This window comes from Nerophis ophidion, linkage group LG17 (assembly GCF_033978795.1).
Source record: "Nerophis ophidion isolate RoL-2023_Sa linkage group LG17, RoL_Noph_v1.0, whole genome shotgun sequence".
Taxonomy (NCBI): domain Eukaryota; kingdom Metazoa; phylum Chordata; class Actinopteri; order Syngnathiformes; family Syngnathidae; genus Nerophis; species Nerophis ophidion.
The window spans coordinates 10,416,917-10,441,686 of NC_084627.1; the positions used below are offsets into that span (position 1 = coordinate 10,416,917).

A 24,770-nucleotide genomic window follows, 5' to 3' on the forward strand; every position below is an offset into this window, starting at 1 on the left:
AAATTAACCGGAAACGGAGGTAAACCGGAAGTGCTGTGACAATATTCATGACAAATTTGTGCTTTATTGTAAAGATGTGCTATTTGGATTTACACTGTATGAAATCAAATATTGAAAACTAATTTTACCTTTGAAACATCATTATACTATTGGCTATTGTCATGTGTTTTTAAAATGTATCGTTAGATAAACCATATTGGAAATTCAGTACAAAAACGCAAATGTATCAAAGTTGGTGGCCTAATGGTCGTACTAGACATATAAATTTTTATCAATTTAATACGTAATCATGATAGTATTAAAAACGAGAAAACTTTTTATTTGTATTTTTATTTTATTTTTTTCGCAAAATTAACCGGAAACAGAAGTGAACCGGAAGTACTGTGACGTCACCTCGCATAAACAAAACAACGCGTCGAGTTGCAACATCTTTGTTGCTTTCGCTGCTGGTCTTCACTTCGATACCAACAAAGGCCGTCTTTCGAGCCCTTAATCTATTTTCAACTGTCACAGCGAACAAGTTCGACGTCAAAAGGATTTCTAGAAGCTTGGAAGCAGACATGGCCCAGCAGCGAGGCGTCAACAGTCTGCACTTCAACCAGGACCAGAGTGAGTTGCCAGACGCTCATCGTCACTAAAGATGAATGTAACCCAGCATGTTTGCTTGAATGTAAGGACCAGAGTGAGTTGCCAGACGCTCATCGTCACTAAAGCTGAATGCAACCCAGCATGTTTGCTTGAATGTAAGGACCAGAGTGAGTTGCCAGACGCTGGTCGTCACTAAAGCTGAATGTAACCCAGTTTGTTTGTTTTAATGTAAGGACCAGAGTGAGTTGCCAGACGCTCATCGTCACTAAAACTGAATGTAACCCGGCATGTTTGCTTGAAAGTAAGGACCAGAGTGAGTTGCCAGACGCTCATCGTCACTAAAGCTGAATGTAACCCAGCATGTTTGCTTGAATGTAAGGACCAGAGTGAGTTGCCAGACGCTCATCGTCACTAAAGATGAATGTAACCCAGCATGATTGCTTGAATGTAAGGACCAGAGTGAGTTGCCAGACGCTCATCGTCACTAAAACTGAATGTAACCCAGTTTGTTTGTTTTAATGTAAGGACCAGAGTGAGTTGCCAGACGCTCATCGTCACTAAAACTGAATGTAACCCAGCATGTTTGCTTGAATGTAAGGACCAGAGTGAGTTGCCAGACACTCATCGTCACTAAAGATGAATGTAACCCGGCATGTTTGCTTGAATGTAAGGACCAGAGTGAGTTGCCAGACACTCATCGTCACTAAAGATGAATGTAACCCAGCATGTTTGCTTGAATGTAAGGACCAGAGTGAGTTGCCAGACACTCATCGTCACTAAAGATGAATGTAACCCGGCATGTTTGCTTGAATGTAAGGACCAGAGTGAGTTGCCAGACACTCATCGTCACTAAAGATAAATGTAACCCAGCATGTTTGCTTGAATGTAAGGACCAGAGTGAGTTGCCAGACGCTCGTCGTCACTAAAACTGAATGTAACCCGGCATGTTTGCTTGAAAGTAAACACCAGAGTGAGTTGCCAGACGCTCATCGTCACTAAAACTGAATGTAACCCAGCATGTTTGCTTGAATGTAAGGACCAGAGTGAGTTGCCAGACGCTCATCGTCACTAAAACTGAATGTAACCCGGCATGTTTGCTTGAAAGTAAGGACCAGAGTGAGTTGCCAGACGCTCATCGTCACTAAAGCTGAATGTAACCCAGCATGTTTGCTTGAATGTAAGGACCAGAGTGAGTTGCCAGATGCTCATCGTCACTAAAACTGAATGTAACCCAGCATGTTTGCTTGAATGTAAGGACCAGAGTGAGTTGCCAGACGCTCATCGTCACTAAAACTGAATGTAACCCGGCATGTTTGCTTGAAAGTAAGGACCAGAGTGAGTTGCCAGACGCTCATCGTCACTAAAACTGAATGTAACCCAGCATGTTTGCTTGAATGTAAGGACCAGAGTGAGTTGCCAGACGCTCGTCGTCACTAAAACTGAATGTAACCCAGCATGCTTGCTTGAATGTAAGGACCAGAGTGAGTTGCCAGACGCTCATCATCACTAAAACTGAATGTAACCCAGCATGTTTGCTTGAATGTAAGGACCAGAGTGAGTTGCCAGACGCTCATCGTCACTAAAACTGAATGTAACCCAGCATGTTTGCTTGAATGTAAGGACCAGAGTGAGTTGCCAGACGCTCATCGTCACTAAAACTGAATGTAACCCAGCATGTTTGCTTGAATGTAAGGACCAGAGTGAGTTGCCAGACGCTCATCGTCACTAAAACTGAATGTAACCCAGCATGTTTGCTTGAATGTAAGGACCAGAGTGAGTTGCCAGACGCTCATCGTCACTAAAACTGAATGTAACCCAGCATGTTTGCTTGAATGTAAGGACCAGAGTGAGTTGCCAGACGCTCATCGTCACTAAAACTGAATGTAACCCAGCATGATTGCTTGAATGTAAGGACCAGAGTGAGTTGCCAGACGCTCATCGTCACTAAAACTGAATGTAACCCAGCATGTTTGCTTGAATGTAAGGACCAGAGTGAGTTGCCAGACGCTCATCGTCACTAAAACTGAATGTAACCCAGCATGTTTGCTTGAATGTAAGGACCAGAGTGAGTTGCCAGACGCTCATCGTCACTAAAGATGAATGTAACCCAGCATGTTTGCTTGAATGTAAGGACCAGAGTGAGTTGCCAGACGCTCATCGTCACTAAAGATGAATGTAACCCAGCATGTTTGCTTGAATGTAAGGACCAGAGTGAGTTGCCAGACGCTCATCGTCACTAAAGATGAATGTAACCCAGCATGTTTGCTTGAATGTAAGGACCAGAGTGAGTTGCCAGACACTCATCGTCACTAAAACTGAATGTAACCCAGCATGTTTGCTTGAATGTAAGGACCAGAGTGAGTTGCCAGACGCTCATCGTCACTAAAACTGAATGTAACCCAGCATGTTTGCTTGAATGTAAGGACCAGAGTGAGTTGCCAGACGCTCATCGTCACTAAAGATGAATGTAACCCAGCATGTTTGCTTGAATGTAAGGACCAGAGTGAGTTGCCAGACGCTCATCGTCACTAAAACTGAATGTAACCCAGCATGATTGCTTGAATGTAAGGACCAGAGTGAGTTGCCAGACGCTCATCGTCACTAAAGATGAATGTAACCCAGCATGTTTGCTTGAATGTAAGGACCAGAGTGAGTTGCCAGACGCTCATCGTCACTAAAACTGAATGTAACCCAGCATGTTTGCTTGAATGTAAGGACCAGAGTGAGTTGCCAGACGCTCATCGTCACTAAAACTGAATGTAACCCTGCATGTTTGCTTGAATGTAAGCACCAGAGTGAGTTGCCAGACGCTCATCGTCACTAAAACTGAATGTAACCCGGCATGTTTGCTTGAAAGTAAGGACCAGAGTGAGTTGCCAGACGCTCATCGTCACTAAAACTGAATGTAACCCAGCATGTTTGCTTGAATGTAAGGACCAGAGTGAGTTGCCAGACGCTCGTCGTCACTAAAACTGAATGTAACCCAGCATGTTTGCTTGAATGTAAGGACCAGAGTGAGTTGCCAGACGCTCATCGTCACTAAAACTGAATGTAACCCGGCATGTTTGCTTGAAAGTAAGGACCAGAGTGAGTTGCCAGACGCTCATCGTCACTAAAACTGAATGTAACCCAGCATGTTTGCTTGAATGTAAGGACCAGAGTGAGTTGCCAGACGCTCATTGTCACTAAAACTGAATGTAACCCAGCATGTTTGCTTGAATGTAAGGACCAGAGTGAGTTGCCAGATGCTCATCGTCACTAAAACTGAATGTAACCCAGCATGTTTGCTTGAATGTAAGGACCAGAGTGAGTTGCCAGACGCTCGTCGTCACTAAAGCTGAATGTAATCCAGCATGTTTGCTTGAATGTAAGGACCAGAGTGAGTTGCCAGACGCTCGTCGTCACTAAAGCTGAATGTAATCCAGCATGTTTGCTTGAATGTAAGGACCAGAGTGAGTTGCCAGACGCTCGTCGTCACTAAAGCTGAATGTAACCCAGCATGTTTGCTTGAATGTAAGGACCAGAGTGAGTTGCCAGACGCTCATCGTCACTAAAACTGAATGTAACCCAGCATGTTTGCTTGAATGTAAGCACCAGAGTGAGTTGCCAGACGTTCATCGTCACTAAAGCTGAATGCAACCCAGCATGTTTGCTTGAATGTAAGGACCAGAGTGAGTTGCCAGACGCTGGTCGTCACTAAAGATGAATGTAACCCGGCATGTTTGCTTGAATGTAAGGACCAGAGTGAGTTGCCAGACGCTCATCGTCACTAAAACTGAATGTAACCCAGCATGTTTGCTTGAATGTAAGGACCAGAGTGAGTTGCCAGACGCTCATCGTCACTAAAACTGAATGTAACCCAGCATGTTTGCTTGAATGTAAGGACCAGAGTGAGTTGCCAGACGCTCATCGTCACTAAAACTGAATGTAACCCAGCATGTTTGCTTGAATGTAAGGACCAGAGTGAGTTGCCAGACGCTCATCATCACTAAAACTGAATGTAACCCAGCATGTTTGCTTGAATGTAAGGACCAGAGTGAGTTGCCAGACGCTCGTCGTCACTAAAACTGAATGTAACCCAGCATGTTTGCTTGAATGTAAGGACCAGAGTGAGTTGCCAGACGTTCATCGTCACTAAAGATAAATGTAACCCAGCATGTTTGCTTGAAAGTAAGGACCAGAGTGAGTTGCCAGACGCTCGTCGTCACTAAAACTGAATGTAATCCAGCATGTTTGCTTGAATGTAAGGACCAGAGTGAGTTGCCAGACGCTCGTCGTCACTAAAACTGAATGTAACCCAGCATGTTTGCTTGAATGTAAGGACCAGAGTGAGTTGCCAGACGCTCGTCGTCACTAAAGCTGAATGTAATCCAGCATGTTTGCTTGAATGTAAGGACCAGAGTGAGTTGCCAGACGCTCGTCGTCACTAAAACTGAATGTAACCCAGCATGTTTGCTTGAATGTAAGGACCAGAGTGAGTTGCCAGACGTTCATCGTCACTAAAAATGAATGTAACCCAGCATGTTTGCTTGAATGTAAGGACCAGAGTGAGTTGCCAGACGTTCGTCGTCACTAAAGATAAATGTAACCCAGCATGTTTGCTTGAAAGTAAGGACCAGAGTGAGTTGCCAGACGCTCGTCGTCACTAAAACTGAATGTAACCCAGCATGTTTGCTTGAATGTAAGGACCAGAGTGAGTTGCCAGACGCTCATCGTCACTAAAACTGAATGTAACCCAGCATGTTTGCTTGAATGTAAGGACCAGAGTGAGTTGCCAGACGCTCATCGTCACTAAAACTGAATGTAACCCTGCATGTTTGCTTGAATGTAAGCACCAGAGTGAGTTGCCAGACGTTCATCGTCACTAAAGCTGAATGCAACCCAGCATGTTTGCTTGAATGTAAGGACCAGAGTGAGTTGCCAGACGCTCATCGTCACTAAAACTGAATGTAACCCGGCATGTTTGCTTGAATGTAAGGACCAGAGTGAGTTGCCAGACGCTCATCGTCACTAAAACTGAATGTAACCCAGCATGTTTGCTTGAATGTAAGGACCAGAGTGAGTTGCCAGACGTTCATCGTCACTAAAGATAAATGTAACCCAGCATGTTTGCTTGAAAGTAAGGACCAGAGTGAGTTGCCAGACGCTCGTCGTCACTAAAACTGAATGTAATCCAGCATGTTTGCTTGAATGTAAGGACCAGAGTGAGTTGCCAGACGCTCGTCGTCACTAAAACTGAATGTAACCCAGCATGTTTGCTTGAATGTAAGGACCAGAGTGAGTTGCCAGACGCTCGTCGTCACTAAAGCTGAATGTAATCCAGCATGTTTGCTTGAATGTAAGGACCAGAGTGAGTTGCCAGACGCTCGTCGTCACTAAAACTGAATGTAACCCAGCATGTTTGCTTGAATGTAAGGACCAGAGTGAGTTGCCAGACGTTCATCGTCACTAAAAATGAATGTAACCCAGCATGTTTGCTTGAATGTAAGGACCAGAGTGAGTTGCCAGACGTTCGTCGTCACTAAAGATAAATGTAACCCAGCATGTTTGCTTGAAAGTAAGGACCAGAGTGAGTTGCCAGACGCTCGTCGTCACTAAAACTGAATGTAACCCAGCATGTTTGCTTGAATGTAAGGACCAGAGTGAGTTGCCAGACGCTCATCGTCACTAAAACTGAATGTAACCCAGCATGTTTGCTTGAATGTAAGGACCAGAGTGAGTTGCCAGACGCTCATCGTCACTAAAACTGAATGTAACCCTGCATGTTTGCTTGAATGTAAGCACCAGAGTGAGTTGCCAGACGTTCATCGTCACTAAAGCTGAATGCAACCCAGCATGTTTGCTTGAATGTAAGGACCAGAGTGAGTTGCCAGACGCTCATCGTCACTAAAACTGAATGTAACCCGGCATGTTTGCTTGAATGTAAGGACCAGAGTGAGTTGCCAGACGCTCATCGTCACTAAAACTGAATGTAACCCGGCATGTTTGCTTGAATGTAAGGACCAGAGTGAGTTGCCAGACGCTCGTCATCACTAAAACTGAATGTAACCCGGCATGTTTGCTTGAATGTAAGGACCAGAGTGAGTTGCCAGACGCTCGTCGTCACTAAAACTGAATGTAACCCGGCATGTTTGCTTGAATGTAAGGACCAGAGTGAGTTGCCAGACGCTCATCGTCACTAAAACTGAATGTAACCCAGCATGTTTGCTTGAATGTAAGGACCAGAGTGAGTTGCCAGACGCTCATCGTCACTAAAACTGAATGTAACCCGGCATGTTTGCTTGAATGTAAGGACCAGAGTGAGTTGCCAGACGCTCGTCGTCACTAAAACTGAATGTAACCCAGCATGTTTGCTTGAATGTAAGGACCAGAGTGAGTTGCCAGACGCTCATTGTCACTAAAACTGAATGTAACCCGGCATGTTTGCTTGAATGTAAGGACCAGAGTGAGTTGCCAGACGTTCATCGTCACTAAAGATAAATGTAACCCAGCATGTTTGCTTGAATGTAAGGACCAGAGTGAGTTGCCAGACGTTCATCGTCACTAAAACTGAATGTAACCCAGCATGTTTGCTTGAATGTAAGGACCAGAGTGAGTTGCCAGACGCTCATCGTCACTAAAACTGAATGTAACCCAGCATGTTTGCTTGAATGTAAGGACCAGAGTGAGTTGCCAGACGCTCGTCGTCACTAAAACTGAATGTAACCCAGCATGTTTGCTTGAATGTAAGGACCAGAGTGAGTTGCCAGACGTTCATCGTCACTAAAGATGAATGCAACCCAGCATGTTTGCTTGAAAGTAAGGACCAGAGTGAGTTGCCAGACCCTCGTCGTCACTAAAGCTGAATGCAACCCAGCATGTTTGCTTGAATGTAAGGACCAGAGTGAGTTGCCAGACGTTCATCGTCACTAAAGATAAATGTAACCCAGCATGTTTGCTTGAATGTAAGGACCAGAGTGAGTTGCCAGACCCTCGTCGTCACTAAAGCTGAATGCAACCCAGTATGTTTGCTTGAAAGTACAAGGGAACCTGGAAGGACAAGCGGTAGAAAATGGATGGGTTTCTAAAGTTCTCAAAGTCAAAGACTCCCAAACCGATGGAGAGAAGTAGCAGGCATCCTCTTTTTGTGTTTCATGTATGAAATTAATCACTAGCTGATATTAAACTGGTCCTAAAGGCACCTTGTTATTGTGGAATACTAACTATATGTCCCCATAGCAGTATTGGGCCGCTAATTGCAACTAATGTGCTAATCACTAGATGACTACTCGGGCATTAAAGGCCTACTGAAATGAGATGTTCTTATTTAAACGGGGATAGCAGGTCCATTCTATGTGTCATACTTGATCATTTCGCGATATTGCCATATTTTTGCTGAAAGGATTTAGTAGAGAACATCCACGATAAAGGTCGCAACTTTTGGTCGCTAATAGAAAAGCCTTCCCTGTACCGGAAGTAGCAGACGATGTGTGCGTGACGTCACGGGTTGTGGAGCTCCTCACATCTGAACATTGTTTACAATCATAGCCGCCAGCAGCTAGAGCTATTCGGACCGAGAAAGCGACAATTTCCCCATTAATTTGAGCGAGGATGAAAGATTCGTGGATGAGGAAATTTAGAGTGAAGGACTAGGAAAAAAAAAAAAGGCGATTGCAGTGGGAGCGATTCAGATGTTTTTAGACACATTTACTAGGGTAATTCTGGAAAATCCCTTATCTGCTATTGTGTTGCTAGTGTTTTAGTGAGATTAAACGCCAGAGTCTCTGAGGGAAGTCACGCAGCTGCAGCAGGACAGAAGCTCCGCTGATGTCTTCGGTAAGAGGCGACTTATTACCATAATTTTCTCACAGAAAACTGCCGGTCGACATGTAGTCGGGGTCCATGTTCGCTTGACCGCTCTGATCCATAGTAAAGTTTCATCTTCGGGAATTTAAAACAAGGAAACACCGGCTTTGTTTTTGTGGCTAAAGGCTAAAAGCTTCCCACCTACATCTTTCTTCTTTGACGTCTCCATTATTAATTGAACAAATTGCAAAAGATTCAGCAACACAGATGTCCAGAATACTGTGTAATTATGTGATTAAAGCAGACTACTTATAGCTTGGATCAGGCTGGAAAATAATGTCCGCTACAACCGGTGATATCAAACGCAGGCGTCATCATACCGCGACCTTTTCAACACGACACTTCGCGGGAAATTTAAAATTGCAATAGTGTAAACTAAAGCGGCCGTATTGGCATGTGTTGCAATGTTAATATTTCATCATTGATATATAAACTATCAGACTGCGTGGTCGCTAGTAGTGGCTTTCAGTAGGCCTTTAATCGCTAGCTAACTAGGGTGTTAATTGCTAGCTGGCAACTAGTGTGCTAATCACTAGCTGACAACCAATGTGCTATTCGCTATCTGAAAACTAGGTCACTAATTGCAAGCTAACAACTAGGGTGTTAATTGCTAGCTGGCAACTAGTGTGCTAAGCACTAGCTGACAACTTGGGCACTAATCGCTAGCTAACAACTAGGGTGTTAATTGCTAGCTGGCAACTGGTGTGCTAATCGCTAGCTAACAACTAGGGTGTTAATTGCTAGCTGGCAACTGGTGTGCTAATCGCTAGCTAACAACTAGGGTATTAATTGCTAGCTGGCAACTGGTGTGCTAATCAGTAGCTGACAACTCGGGCACTAAATGCTACCTAACAACTAAGGTGTTAATTGCTAGCTGACAACTAGTGTGCTAATCACTAGCTGACAACTTGGGCACTAATCGCTAGCTAACAACTAGGGTGTTAATTGCTAGCTGGCAGCTAGTGTGCTAATCACTAGCTGACAACTCGGGCACTAATTGCTTGCTAACAACTAGGGTGTTAATTGCTAGCTGGCAACTCGGGCGCTAATCGCTAGCTAACAACTAGGGTGTTAATTGCTAGCTGGCAACTAGGGTGTTAATTACTAGCTAACAACTAGGATGTTAATTGCTAGCTGGCAACTAGTGTGCTAATCACTAGCTGACAACTTGGGCACTAATTGCTAGCTAACAACTAGGGTGTTAATTGCTAGCTGGCAACTAGTGTGCTAATCACTAGCTGACAACCAATGGGCTGTTCGCTATCTGAAAACTAGGTCACTAATTGCAAGCTAACAACTAGGGTGTTAATTGCTAGCTGGCAACTAGTGTGCTAAGCACTAGCTGACAACTTGGGCACTAATCACTAGCTAACAACTAGGGTGTTAATTGCTAGCTGGCAACTGGTGTGCTAATCGCTAGCTAACAACTAGGGTGTTAATTGCTAGCTGGCAACTGGTGTGCTAATCACTAGCTGACAACTCGGGCACTAATTGCTACCTAACAACTAAGGTGTTAATTGCTAGCTGACAACTAGTGTGCTAATCACTAGCTGACAACTTGGGCACTAATCGCTAGCTAACAACTAGGGTGTTAATTGCTAGCTGGCAGCTAGTGTGCTAATTACTAGCTGACAACTCGGGCACTAATTGCTTGCTAACAACTAGGGTGTTAATTGCTATCTGGCAACTCGGGCGCTAATCGCTAGCTAACAACTAGGGTGTTAATTGCTAGCTGGCAACTAGGGTGTTAATTACTAGCTAACAACTAGGATGTTAATTGCTAGCTGGCAACTAGTGTGCTAATCACTAGCTGACAACTTGGGCACTAATTGCTAGCTAACAACTAGGGTGTTAATTGCTAGCTGGCAACTAGTGTGCTAATCACTAGCTAACAACCAATGTGCTGTTCGCTATCTGAAAACTAGGTCACTAATTGCAAGCTAACAACTAAGGTGTTAATTGCTAGCTGACAACTAGTGTGCTAATCACTAGCTGACAACTTGGGCACTAATCGCTAGCTAACAACTAGGGTGTTAATTGATAGCTGGCAACTAGTGTGCTAATCGCTAGCTAACAACTAGGGTGTTAATTGCTAGCTGGCAACTAGTGTGCTAATCACTAGCTGGCAACTGGTGTGCTAATCGCTAGCTAACAACTGGGGTGTTAATTGCTAGCTGGCAACTAGTGTGCTAATCGCTAGCTAACAACTAGGGTGTTAATTGATAGCTGGCAACTAGTGTGCTAATCGCTAGCTAACAACTAGGGTGTTAATTGCTAGCTGGCAACTAGTGTGCTAATCACTAGCTGGCAACTGGTGTGCTAATCGCTAGCTAACAACTGGGGTGTTAATTGCTAGCTGGCAACTAGTGTGCTAATCACAAGCTGGCAACTAGTGTGCTAATCGCTAGCTAACAACTGGGGTGTTAATTGCTAGCTGGCAACTAGTGTGCTAATCGCTAGCTAACAACTAGGGTGTTAATTGCTAGCTGGCAACTAGTGTGCTGATCACTAGCTTGCAACCAGTATGCTAATCGCTAACTAACAACTGGAGTGTTAATTGCTAGCTGGTAACCAGTGTGCTAATCGCTAGCTAACAACTAGGGTGTTAATTGCTAGCTGGCAACTAGTTTGCTAATCGCTAGCTAACAACTAGGGTGTTAATTGCTAGCTGGCAACTAGTGTGCTAATCACTAGCTGGCAACTAGTGTGCTAATTGTTAGCTAACAACTGGGGTGTTAATTGTTAGCTGGCAACTAGTGTGCTAAGCACTAGCTGACAACTCGGGCACTAATCGCTAGCTAACAACTAGGGTGTTAATTGCTAGCTGGCAACTAGTGTGCTAATCACTAGCTGACAACTCGGGCACTAATCGCTAGCTAACAACTAGGGTGTTAATTGCTAGCTGGCAACTAGTGTGCTAATCACTAGCTAACAACTAGGGTGTTAATTGCTAGCTGGCAACTAGTGTGCTAATCACTAGCTGACAACTTGGGCACTAATCGCTAGCTAACAACTAGGGTGTTAATTGCTAGCTAACAACTAGGGTGTTAATTGCTAGCTGGCAACTAGTGGGTTAATCACTAGCTGACAACTCGGGTACTAATTGCTAGCTAACAAATAGGGTGTTAATTGCTAGCTGGCAACTAGTGTGCTAATCACCAGCTGACAACCTGGGCACTAATCGCTAGCTAACAACTCGGGCACTAATTGCTTGCTAACAACTAGGGTGTTAATTGCTATCTGGCAACTAGTGTGCTAATCGCTAGCTAACAACTAGTGTGCTAATCACTAGCTGACAACTCGGGCACTAATCGCTAGCTAACAACTAGGGTGTTAATTGCTAGCTGGCAACTAGTGTGCTTCATCAGTATCCCTCCATGTGTCCATGTCAGGTTGCTTCTGCTGCTCCATGGAGTCCGGCGTGAGGATCTACAACGTGGAGCCTCTGATGGAGAAAGGTCACCTAGGTGAGCGTCTTGCCGGCGTCCCAACGGGCGCCACCTGTAACGCCGCCTTGTGTCCCACTGCGTGCAGATCACGAGCAGGTGGGGAGCGTGGCGCTGTGCTCCATGCTGCACCGATCCAACCTGCTGGCGGTGGTCGGGGGCGGAGTCAATCCCAAATTCTCCGAGATATCAGGCGAGTGAGGCAAAGCGGCTTTGATCCCAACAGGTTTTTGACGGCGGGTGTCTTTTCCAGTCTTGATCTGGGACGACGCCCGCGAGTCCCGAGACGCCAAAGACAAGCTGGTGCTGGAGTTCACCTTCACCAAACCCGTCTTGGCGGTCCGCATGAGACACGACAAGTGAGTCACACGCCGCTCGCTCGCCACAAACGCACCACGCCCACCGACTCTCTTCCCAGGATCGTCATCGTGCTGAAGAACCGCATCTACGTCTACACCTTCCCGGACCAGCCCGCCAAGCTATTTGAGTTCGACACCCGGGACAATCCCAAAGGTTCCGTAAAACTCCCGTCAGCCATCTTGGACTGGCTGCCGGCCATTTTGTAAGCGCCCACTGCTGTGTCTACAGGTCTGTGTGACCTGTGTCCCAGTCTGGACAAGCAGCTGCTCGTCTTTCCAGGTCACAAATGTGGGAGCCTGCAGCTGGTGGTGAGTTCCACGCCGCTTCTTTGTCCTTCCTCTCCACATAGAACGTGGACCGTATAAACCCTATATTGTAATATATATATTGCAGCCGCTTGCAATACTGATAAACATCACAATAAACTATCCATCCATCCATCCATCCATTTTCTGCCGCTTATTCCCTTTCGGGGTCGCGGGGGGCGCTGGCGCCTATCTCAGCTACAATCGGGCGGAAGGCGGCGTACACCCTGGACAAGTCGCTACATCATCGCAGGGCCATCACAGATAGACAGACAACATTCACACTCACATTCACACACTAGGGCCAATTTAGTGTTGCCAATCAACCTATCCCCAGGTGCATGTCTTTGGAAGTGGGAGGAAGCCGGAGTACCCGGAGGGAACCCACGCATTCACGGGGAGAACATGCAAACTCCACACAGAAAGATCCCGAGCCTGGATTTGAACCCAGGACTGCAGTATACGGCGGGTAAATAAACGGGTTACAAAGGCCACTAATTTGACTGCCGTCACATCATTTCTGGTTGTAATATTTGGTCAGAACTATTGCTGACCCGGAGTTTCCCCTCAAAGACCTACTGAAAGCCACTACTAGCGACCACGCAGTCTGATAGTTTATATATCAATGATGAAATATTAACATTGCAACACATGCCAATACGGCCGCTTTAGTTTACTAAATTGCTATTTTAAATTATCCTGTTGAAAACGTCACGGAATGATGACGCGTGACGTCACCGGTTGTAGCGGACCTTTTCTTCCAGTACAGATCTACTTTAATCACATAATTACACAGTATTCTGGACATCTGTGTTGCTGAATCTTTTGCAATTTGGTCAATTAAAAGCCTACTGAAGTGAGATGTTCTTATTTAAACGGGGATAGCAGGTCCATTCTATGTGTCATACTTAATCATTTCGCGATATTGCCATATTTTTGCTGAAAGGATTTAGTAGAGAACATCGACGATAAAGTTCGCAATTTTTGGTCACTTATAAAAAAGCCTTGCCTGTACCGGAAGTAGCAGACGATGTGCGCGTGACGTCACGGGTTGTGGAGCTCCTCACATCTGAACATTGTTTACAATCATGGCCACCAGCAGCGAGAGCGATTCGGACCGAGAAAGCAACAATTTTCCTATTAATTTGAGCGAGGATGAAAGATTCGTGGATGAGGAAATTTAGAGTGAAGGACTAGGAAAAAAAAAAAAAAGGCGATTGCAGTGGGAGCGATTCAGATGTTTTTAGACACATTTACTAGGGTAATTCTGGAAAATCCCTTCTCTGCTATTGTGTTGCTAGTGTTTTAGTGAGATTAAATAATACCTAAAAGTCGGAGGGGTGTGGCCACGGGTGTGTTGACGCCAGAGTCTCTGAGGGAAGTCACGCAGCTGCAGCAGGACAGAAGCTCCGCTGATGTCTTCGGTAAGAGGCAACTTATTACCATGATTTTCTCACAGAAAACTGACGATTTCCCCATTAATTTGAGCGAGGAGGAAAGATTTGTGGATGAGGAAAGTTAGAGTGAAGTACTAGAAAAAAAAAAAACAGGGCAGTGGGAGCGATTCAGGTGTTATTAGACACATTTACTAGGATAATTCTGGAAAATTCCTTATCTGCTTATTGTGTTACTAGTGTTGTAGTGAGATTATACTGTCGTACCTGAAAGTCGGAGGAGTGTGGCCACAGGTGTGGTGACCGGCAGTGTCTCTAAGGGAAGCCACGCAGCTGCCTCTTTGAGAAGTGCACGAGGAACAACGCAAGCTTCGCTCATGTCTACGATAAGAGCCGACTTATTACCACAATTCACTCACCGAAACCTGCCGGTTGACATGTGGTAGAGAACCATGTTTGCTTGACCGCTCTGTTCCATAGTAAAGCTTCACCTTCGGGAAAGTAAACAAGGAAACACCGGCTGTGTTTGTGTGGCTAAAGGCAGCCGCAATACACGGCTTCCCACCTACATCTTTCTTCTTTGACGTCTCCATTATTAATTGAACAAATTGCAAAAGATTCAGCAACACAGATGTCCAGAATACTGTGTAATTATGCGATTAAAGCAGACTAATTATAGCTGGGATCGGGCTGGAAAAAAATGCCCGATACAACCTGAGACGTCACACGCACACGTCATCATACCGACGTTTTCAACAGGATCCTTCGCGCAAAATTTAAAATTACAATTTAGTAAACTAAAAAGGCCGTATTGGCATGTGTTGCAATGTTAATATTTCATCATTGATATATAAACTATCAGACTGCGTGGTCGCTAGTAGTGGCTTTCAGTAGGCCTTTAGGGAAGACTATGCAGAATAAAACTAAAACTGAACAGGCTACTAAGTAAACAAAAACAGAATGCTGGACGACAGCAAAGACTTGATGTGGAGCAAAGACGGCGTCCACAATGTACATCCCAACATGACATGACAATCAACAATGTCCCCACAAAGGAGGATAAAAACAACTCAAATCTTCTTGATTGCTAAAACAAAGTAGATGCGAGGAATATCGCTGAAAGGAAAACATGAAACTGCTACAGGAAAATACCAAAACTAGAGAAGAAGCCATTAAAATAGGAGCACAAGATAAGAAATAAAACACTACACACAGGAAAACTGCAAAAAAAGTGAAAATAAGTCAGGGTGTGATGTGACAGGTGGTGACAGTACACCTACTTTAAGAGAAGAGCTATAGTCATGCATGCTTGGTTATGCTTCAAAGTCATATCCAACAACGACGACTTTTTACTGTCAACTGAGTTTCGTTTTTGAATGATTTCTACTGGTGTGCCTCCGCGTTTTTTCCACGCAAAAAATGTGCCTTGGCTGAAAAAAGGTTGAAAAACACGGCACTAAGCGGGATCGTGATTACGTCACGTTATCGATGGGAAAATGCATTTTTTAGACCATATGATATGCCTGAGTGGCTAGGAGACCCCGAGAGTAACAAGCGGTAGAAAATGGATTGATGGATGATCGAGAAAGGACGGATGAAAACAATTATAATGATAAAAAAAGAAAAAAACTAAGGATGTCCGATAATGGCTTTTTTGCAAATTTTCCCATATTGTCCAACTCTTAATTACCGATTCCGATATCAACCGATACCTATACATACAGTCGTGGAATTAACACATTATTATGCCTGATTTTGTTGTGATGCCCCGCTGGATGCATTAAACTGTGACAAGGTTTTCCAAAATAAATGCCAACATGGCACTGCCATATTTATTATTGAAGTCACAAAGTGCATTATTTTTTTTGTAACATGCCTCAAAACAGCAGCTTGGAATTTGGGACATGCTCTCCTTGAGAGAGCATGAAGAAGTTGAGGTGGGGGGGGCGTATATTGTAGTGTCCCGGAAGAGTTAGTGCTGCAAGGGATTCTGGGTATTTGTTCTGTTGTGTTTATGTTTTGTTACGGTGCGGATGTTCTCCAGAAATGTGTTTGTCATTCATGTTTGGTGTGGGTTCACAATGTGGCGCATTTTTGTAACAGTGTTAAAGTTGTTTATACGGCCACCCTCACTGTGACCTGTATGGGTGTTGACCAAGTATGGATCGCATTCACATGTGTGTGTGAAAAGCCGTAGTAATTTTGAGACTGGGCCGGCACGCAAAGGCAGTGCCTTAAAAGTTTATTGGCACTCTGTACGTCCATGTACACAGCAGCGTATTAAAAAGTCCTAAATTTTACTTTTTGAAATCGATACCGATAATGTTGAAACCAATACCGATAGCTTCCGATATTACATTTGAAAGCATTTATCAGCAGATAATATCGGCAGTCCGATATTATCGGACATCTCTAGTACCGTATATGATTCATTAGTATCGCGGTACTATCCGGGCTACAATATACACCCCCGCCCCCACAACTCCTCCCCCTATTGTAGCCCGGAAGAGTTAGGGCTGCATTGGATTGTGGGTATTTGTTCTGTTGTGTTTATATTGTGTTACGGTGCAGATGTTCTCCCAAAATGTGTTTATCAATCTTGTTTGGTGTGGGTTCACAGTGTGGCGCATATTTGTAACAGTGTTTAAGTTGTTTATATGGCCACCCTCAGTGTGACCTGTATGGCTGTTGACCAAGTATGCCTTGCATTCACTTGTGTGTGTGAAAAGTCGTGGATATTACGTGATTGGGCCGGCACACCAAGGCAGTGCCTTTAAGGTTAAATGGCGCTATGTTTTTCTCCCTACGTCCGTGTATACAGCGGCGTTTTAAAAAATCATAAATTTTACTTTTTAAAACCGATTCCGATAATTTTGAAACCGATAATTTCCAATATTACATTTTAGAACATTTATCGGCCGATAATATCAGCGGTCCGACATTATCGGACATCCCTTAAAAAAACATTCAAAACCCGGCCCACGGGCCGCAGTTTGGGGCACCACTGATCCATCTCATGCACCTGTAATGTGGACCCGCCTCATCCTCCAGGATTTGTCCAACACCAAGCCCGGAACCTCGTCCGCCCCGTTCACCATCAACGCCCACCAGAGCGAGATCGCCTGCGTGGCGCTGAACCAGCCCGGCAGCGTGGCCGCCTCCGCCTCCCGCAAAGGAACGCTGATCCGTCTCTTCGACACCACCACCAGGGACAAGCTGGTGGAGCTGCGCAGAGGCACCGACCCCGCCACGCTCTACTGGTAAGGAGGCGGAGTCACCGTGCGGCGCCGACGTTAACGTCCGCTTCCTATTTTGCAGCATCAACTTCAGTCACGACTCCTCCTTCCTGTGCGCGTCCAGCGACAAAGGGACGGTCCACATCTTCGCTCTCAAAGACACCAAACTAAACCGCCGTTCTGCGTAAGACCCCCTTTGACCCCGCCTCCTCGCCCACACCTGACTGTGTGTGTGTGTTACTGCAGGTTGGCGCGCGTGGGCAAAGTGGGCCCTGTGATTGGTCAGTACGTGGACAGTCAGTGGTCTCTGGCCAGCTTCACCGTGCCCGCCGAGTGCGCCTGCATCTGCGCCTTCGGGAAGAACACGTCCAAGAACGTCAACTCTGTCATCGGTGAGGACGCCTGTTCTTTTCGATGTTTTTTTTTTTTTTTCGCCCGACCTGAAACGTGTGTTGTGTCGCCCGGCAGCCATTTGTGTGGACGGAACCTTCCACAAGTACGTCTTCACGCCCGACGGGAACTGCAATCGGGAAGCCTTCGACGTCTATTTGGACATTTGCGACGACGACGACTTCTGAGGCCGACGGGGAACGTCATTGGTCGTCATGGTAACGGGCGGACTGAGAAGTAAACACTCGATGTGCCGACTGAGTGAATTTTGACGGCGCCACGAGTCGCTCCACTGTGAGGGTGGTATTTTGAGTGTCATCAGTACAACATCCTGGTACTGACAGTGTACTGCATTTTAAGGAAGTACCGTATTTTCCGGACCATAGGGCGCACTGGTTTAAAAGGCATACTGCCGATGAAGGGTCTATTTTCAATCTGTTTAATATATAAGGCGCACCGGATTATAGAGCTCAATAAAGGATTCATATTATGTGTCATGATAGATTTTTGAGGGTCGTGTGTAATGTTCTATATTTTCAATGGAACATATAACATGTTGGTGAAGTTTGCTTGAGTCATATTGCAGTCTACACGCATCTCTTATGTGTGACTGCCATCATATTGCAGTCCACGTGTATCTCTTATGTGTGACTGCCATCATATTGCAGTCCACGTGTATCTCTTATGTGTGACTGCCATCATATTGCAGTCTACACATATCTCTTGTGTTTGATTGCCATCATATTGCAGTCCACAAGTATCTCTTATGTGTCACTGCCATCATATTGCAGTCTACATGCATCTCGTATGTGTGACTGCCATCATATTGCAGTCTACGCATATCTCTTGTGTGTGACTGCCATCATATTGCAGTCCACGCATATCTCTTATGTGTGACTGCCATCATATTGCAGTCCACACATATCTCTTATGTGTGACTGCCATCATAGTGCAGTGCACACGTATCTCTTATGTGTGACTGCCATCAAATTGCAGTCTACACGTATCTCTTATGTGTGACTGCCATCATATTGCAGTCTACACGTATCTCTTATGTTAACTGCCATCATATTGCAGTCTAGCCTTTCTCATATGTGTGACTGCCATCTATTGGTCACACTTATTTCACCCCAAAAAATAGTTTATAGGTCGGTCAACAAAACCAGAATTATTCTGTACATTAGGCGCCCCACACTATCTCGTATGTGTGACTGCCATCTACTGGTCACACTTATCATTTCACCAAATAAAATAGTTTCGAGGTCGGTAAGCAAAACCAGAATTTTTCCGAACATTAGGCGCGCCGGGTTATAAGGCGCACGGTAGAGTTTTGAGGGGGAAAAAGTATTTTAAGTGCACCTTATAGTCCGGAAACTACGGTACACAAGTGCACCAATCGAAATGCAGCCTCCGTTGTCCACAAATCACAACGCAAACGTTGGTAGATCGTACAACAACAAACTTTATGTAGCTATAATAAAGATGACTCATCAAGTATCAACTTTTGACCATGCATTAAAAATGAAATTGAGCCAGTCTATACATTTTTTGTCGTCTCTCGCCCCCTGCTGGTGTGTTACTGTCACCGCGTTCACTTTCACATGAACCGCGATGACGTTGTTGTAAACAAATAAGTTCATTGGTCAATGTTTTTAAATCAGAGAGCAGGAAGGACAAATTAAAGGGAGGTGCATGGAGGTTAATTTGTGTCTCGATTACAAAACGTTTTTTGGGGGTTTAAATTATGTAAACTGAATTTTTCACATCAAATGAAGCTGACAATTTCATTGAATGAAATGTGTGTGAACCTCTAAAGGCTTAGTGGCCACATGTGTGGACAGCACCTTTGTATCTCTTATTTCCAAAATTGTGTACACTACTGAATTGGGGTCTTATGGCCACTTATGTGGACTTATACTGCCATCTGGTGGTGTCAGAAGAGTATAACATACAATGGAATTTGGGGGAAAAAAGTGTAAAAATAAAGAATTAGCATGTTACTCAACATGAAGTACACTAGTTTGTGTACTTATGGACTAAGTACATCATATCAAAAGATGATTCTTAGTTTTTTATTCTCACTAGGGTCCAATAAGCCCAAATAGCAAAGAGAAATAAAAAAAAGCATTTAAACAAACAGCTTGGGCCTTAAGAGGTTAAAAAAAAGTGCTATTTTTAAATTAATTGCAAAAATATTTGTTGCTTCAAAACTCACTTTAGGACAACAAAGAATGAAGCAATCAATCCTGTCTCAGAACCAGCCAATCGGGTGAGGTTTGAACCAACATATATTTGTGCTCCGAATTATAAAACACATTTTTCTCACACATTTCTATTCAATGACTTACAGCCTAAAAAATTTGGTTCACAAAATGTAAACAAAAGAAACATTATTTCAGTGTCAGAACAAAGCTTTAGTAGTGATGACACAAAGTAACCTCCACAGAGGGCAGAGTTTGGAGGACACGACCTTCCTTTGGCTCAAGTGTCCATGGGAAACATCTGCATGGTCTCCGTCACCAGGGTCAGGTTGTCCAGGAAGGAGTTGACGGACACACGGAGGATCCGAGCTTCGTCGGCGCTCCACCTCCTGAAACAGGACAAGATGCGGGTCAAGGCCAGCGATTGGCTGATGGGAGATGACGTTGGCGAAGATTCCTCACGCGGACAACGTCCTTCCAGACACCGACAGAATCTTGCTGATGCCTCCTTTCCTCGGCTCGCGGTCTGGATTCAGGGAGCGCAGCGCGATGGTGGCGTGGTGTGAGGACGGGAAGGGAACTTCGAGAGAACTGAGGGGAGGTGAAGGAAAGCTGCTGAAGATTGATTGATTGAATCAAACTTCTATTAGTAGATTGCACAGTAAAGTACATATTCCGTACAATTGACCACTACATGGTAACACCCCAATAAGTTTTGCTTAAGTCGGGGTCCACGTTGCTGCACTGAAGCAGACAAACAGGTGAGTCAGAGGGTCATAAAGTCTGTACAAAAAAATCATCTGGCGTCCCTGAAGGATTTACACAACTCCCGTTGCCTCAACAGAGCAAAAAACATCACCAAGGACAGCACACACGCCTGTTCCACCTGTTCCATCTGCTACCATCAGGAGCCAGAACAAACAGGCTTAGAGACAGCTTCTAGAACTCTAACTTATAATAAATAATTCACTCCTATACAATATCCTGCCCTAATACCCGACTGTGCAATATTACCCTTCAAGTGAAATACATCTGACACTGATTGTTATTTATTACTGTGGTACTCTTGTCTTGCTCTGTATATTGTACAGTATTTTGTGTTTAGTATATTGCACAGGATTGCTTATTTTTAGTGGATATTAGTCTGTTTATTTCAATTTTTATTTTATTTTTTACCATCCATCATCTTCCGCTTATCCGAGGTCGGGTCGCGGGGGCAGCAGCCTAAGCAGGGAAGCCCAGACTTCCCTCTCCCCAGCCACTTTGTCCAGCTCCTCCCGGGGGATCCCGAGGCCTTCCCAGGCCAGCCGGGAGACATAGTCTTCCCAACGTGTCCTGGGTCTTCCCCGTGGTCTCCTGCTGGTCGGATGTGCCTTAAACACCTCCCTAGGGGGGCGTTCGGGTGGCATCCTGACCAGATGTCTGAACCACCTCATCTGGCTCCTCTCCATGTGAAGGAGCAGCGGCTTTACTTTGAGTTCCTCCCGGATGGCAGAGCTTCTCACCCTATCTCTAAGGGAGAGCCCCGCCACCCGATGGAGAAAACACATTTCGGCCGCTTGTACCCGGGATCTTGTCCTTTCGGTCATAACCCAAAGTTTATGACCATAGGTGAGGATGGGAACGTAGATCGACCGGTAAAATGAGAGCTTTGCCTTCCGGCTCAGCTCCTTATTCACCACAACGGATCAATACAGTGTCCGCATTACTGAAGACGCCGCACCGATCCGCCTGTCGATCTCAAGATCCACTCTTCCCTCACTTGTGTTGAACTCCTCAACTTGGGGCAGGGTCTCCTCCCCAACCCTGAGATGGCACTCTACCCTTTTTTGTGCGAGAACCATGGACTCAGACTTTCGTTTTTTATTACCTATTCATATTTCATCCCATATTTGTTCCCACTACCACACCTTAAATTGGAGTCCTTAATCTCGTTACATGCAAAATATAATGACAATAAAGTCCGTTCTATTCTATTCCAACCCATCCATCCATTTTCTACCACTTATTCCCTTTTGGGGTCGCTGGCGCCTACCTCAGCTACAATCGGGCGGAAGGCGGGGTACACCTTGGACAAGTCGCCACCTCATCGCAGGGCCAACACAGATAGACAGACAACATTCACACTCACATTCACACACTAGGGACCATTTAGTGTTGCCAATCAACCTATCCCCAGGTGCATGTCTTTGGAAGTGGGAGGAAGCCGGAGTACCCGGAGGGAACCCACGCATTCACGGGGAGAACATGCAAACTCCACACAGAAAGGTCCCGAGCCTGGATTTGAACCCAGGACTGCAGGACCTTCGTATTGTGAGGCAGACGCACTAACCCCTCTGCCACCGTGAAGCCCTTATTCTAATCAATTCATGGTAAATATATTTATTTACCATGAATTGGTAAATAAATATATTTAGATAGATATTTGTCATCATGCAGGGTTGACGTAATATGTTGGCTTTTTAAAGGCCTACTGAAACTACCGACCACGCAGTCTGATAGTTTATATATCAATGATGAAATATTAACATTGCAACACATGCCAATACGGCCTTTTTAGTTTACTAAATTGCAATTTTAAATTTCCCGCGAGGTATCCTGTTGAAAACGTCGCGGAATGATGACGCTTATGTTGACGCGTGCTTGTGACGTCATTGGGTGGAGCGGACATGTCAGCCTAGCACCACATACGGCTAAAAGTCGTCTCTTTTCATCGCATAATTACACAGTATTTTGGACATCTGCGTTGCTGAATCTTTTGCAATTTGTTCAATTAATAATGGAGACGTCAAAGAAGAATGCTGTTGGTGGAAAGCGGTGGATTGCAGCTGCCTTTAGCACCAAGACACAGCCGGTGTTTATTTGTTGTGAAGCTTTAACACAGAACAGTCAAGCGAACCTGTTTCTCCACGTCAACCAGCAAGTTTTTGGATGGGAAAATTGTGATATTAAGTCGGCTCTTACCGGAGACTTCAGTGGATTATGGGACCTCCTCCTGCAGCTCAAAAAGGCAGCTGTGATCTTGGCTTCTCTCAGCGACACTGGTGTTCATCGCAGCCATCCGACTTTCAGGTATGACTTTACAATCTCACTAAAACACTATTAAAACAATAAGCAGATAAGGGATCTTCCAGAATTATCCTGGTAAATGTGTCTAATTACATCCCACTTCCGCCGCCTGGAGCCGTCGCTTTTTTTTGTGTGCTTCACTCTAACTTTCCTCATCCACAAATCTTTAATCCCCGCTCAAATTATGGGGGAAATTGTCGCTTTCTCGGTCTGAATAGCTCTTGCTGCTGGAGGCTATGATTATAAACCATGTGAGGAGCCTTACAACCCGTGTCGTCACGCGCACATCGTCTGCTACTTCCGGTACAGGCAAGGCTTTTTTATTAGCGACCAAAAGTTGCAAACTTTATCCTCGATGTTCTCTACTAAATCCTTTCAGGAAAAATATGGCAATATTGCGAAATGATCAAGTATGACACAAAGAATGGACCTGCTATCCCCGTTTAAATGAGAAAATCTCATTTCAGTAGGCCTTTAAGTCCATTCTATTATATTCAAATCAATGGTAAATATATTTATTTACCATGAATTGGTAAATGAATATATTTAGATAGATATTTCATCATGCAGGGTTGGCGTAATATGTTGGCTTTTTAAACAATGTGAACAAGTGTAATTTGTACTAAATAAGTTTAACAGGAGTCAGTGTGGCAAAAGTGGTCAATGTTTAGCCACTTGGACGCCCCCTGGTGGTGGTCAGTGGAGTGCTTCACCACATTAGCCACTAAATAAAGCGGTTTATCGCTTTTTACACACACGTCGTCATTTCAGGATTTTATATGAGTCTAACATTTGATGTATTATTGTATTTAGTCCAAATGCGTTCTGGAGTAACTTGTGCACATCCACAACTTAGGCGGTTATCTTTCTATGCGATGGAGTCACTTTAGCTTTTAGCAGCTATAAACGAACGCACCTGCTTAGAATACGACACAAACTGACATTCAAACAAAACAAATATACTCAGGATAATTGTGGTCCAGGAATGAAGTGAAAGGATACAGTTCCAGATTTTCTGTTTTGTGGTGGTTTTCGTGCCCCGCCATGTTTGGTGTTTGTGATTCTTCTTCTGGGAGAAATGATGGTCGAAAGTGCGCGCTGCTGCCGCCGTCAGTGCGCGCTGCTGCCCCCAGCGGTGCACCACACTCATTGCATGTTTACTCTTTACTACGGAAGCCCGTGGCTGCCTTTAAAAATACACTAACGGTAATATTTCTAAAATTATCACGAGATAAGAAAATCGAAATGATAAATTACAAGGTCATAATAATGACACAAAAAGCCATATTTGTGAGAAAGAAAGTTCAAATTGTGAGATAAGAAATGTGAAATTATCAGATAAAAAGTCATAATTAGGAGCTATAATTTCATATTTATGTGCTAAAAAATAGATATTATGAGATAAGAAAGTTATAAATATGAGATTAAAAAAAGTTGCAATTAGGAGATACAACGACAAACTGCATTGCTGCACTCTGTCATCATTTTGACTTTTTAATCCATAAATTTGAGTTTTTATATCATTATAACTTTTTATCTTATAAATTCATATTCCTTATCTCAAGATTTGAACTTTTTTTTCCCCTCATAAATATGGCTTTTTACATCATAATTATGACTTTTTAATTCCATCCATCCATCCATTTTCTACCGCTTAATCCCTTTTGGGGTCGCGGGGGGGCGCTGGCGCCTATCTCAGCTACAATCGGGCGGAAGGCAGGGTACACCCTGGACAAGTCGCCCCCTCATCGCAGGGCGACTTTTTAATTCATCATTTCGAATTTCTTATCTCGTGATAATTTTTTTTTAAAATTACCGTTAATGTATTTTTAACGGCGGCCACGGGCTTCCGTAGACTTGTAAAAAGTAAACATGCAACTAGTAAGATGTAATTATGAGATTTTTAAAAAAACGTCGAAATTATGAGATAAAACCC

General features: G+C 44.4%; 2 protein-coding genes across 2 annotated transcripts; one reads left to right on the plus strand and one right to left on the minus strand.

The window, feature by feature from the left end:
* Window positions 1–353: 353 nt before the first annotated feature.
* wdr45 (WD repeat domain 45) lies at window positions 354–19,104 on the plus strand. The gene is made up of 10 exons (XM_061876199.1): window positions 354–609; window positions 11,826–11,900; window positions 11,968–12,072; window positions 12,133–12,238; window positions 12,298–12,392; window positions 12,468–12,547; window positions 16,990–17,198; window positions 17,257–17,358; window positions 17,421–17,566; window positions 17,643–19,104. The coding sequence occupies exons 1-10, from the start codon at window positions 561–563 to the stop codon at window positions 17,750–17,752; spliced, it is 1,077 nt and encodes a 358-aa protein (XP_061732183.1). The 5' UTR covers window positions 354–560; the 3' UTR covers window positions 17,753–19,104.
* On the minus strand, window positions 19,007–23,988 carry LOC133536024 (EKC/KEOPS complex subunit Lage3). Its single transcript, XM_061876200.1, has 3 exons — window positions 23,837–23,988; window positions 20,228–20,356; window positions 19,007–20,154 (listed from the first exon to the last, which is right to left on the minus strand). The coding sequence occupies exons 1-3, from the start codon at window positions 23,878–23,880 to the stop codon at window positions 20,046–20,048; spliced, it is 282 nt and encodes a 93-aa protein (XP_061732184.1). The 5' UTR covers window positions 23,881–23,988; the 3' UTR covers window positions 19,007–20,045.
* Between the last annotated feature and the right edge of the window lie 782 nt (window positions 23,989–24,770).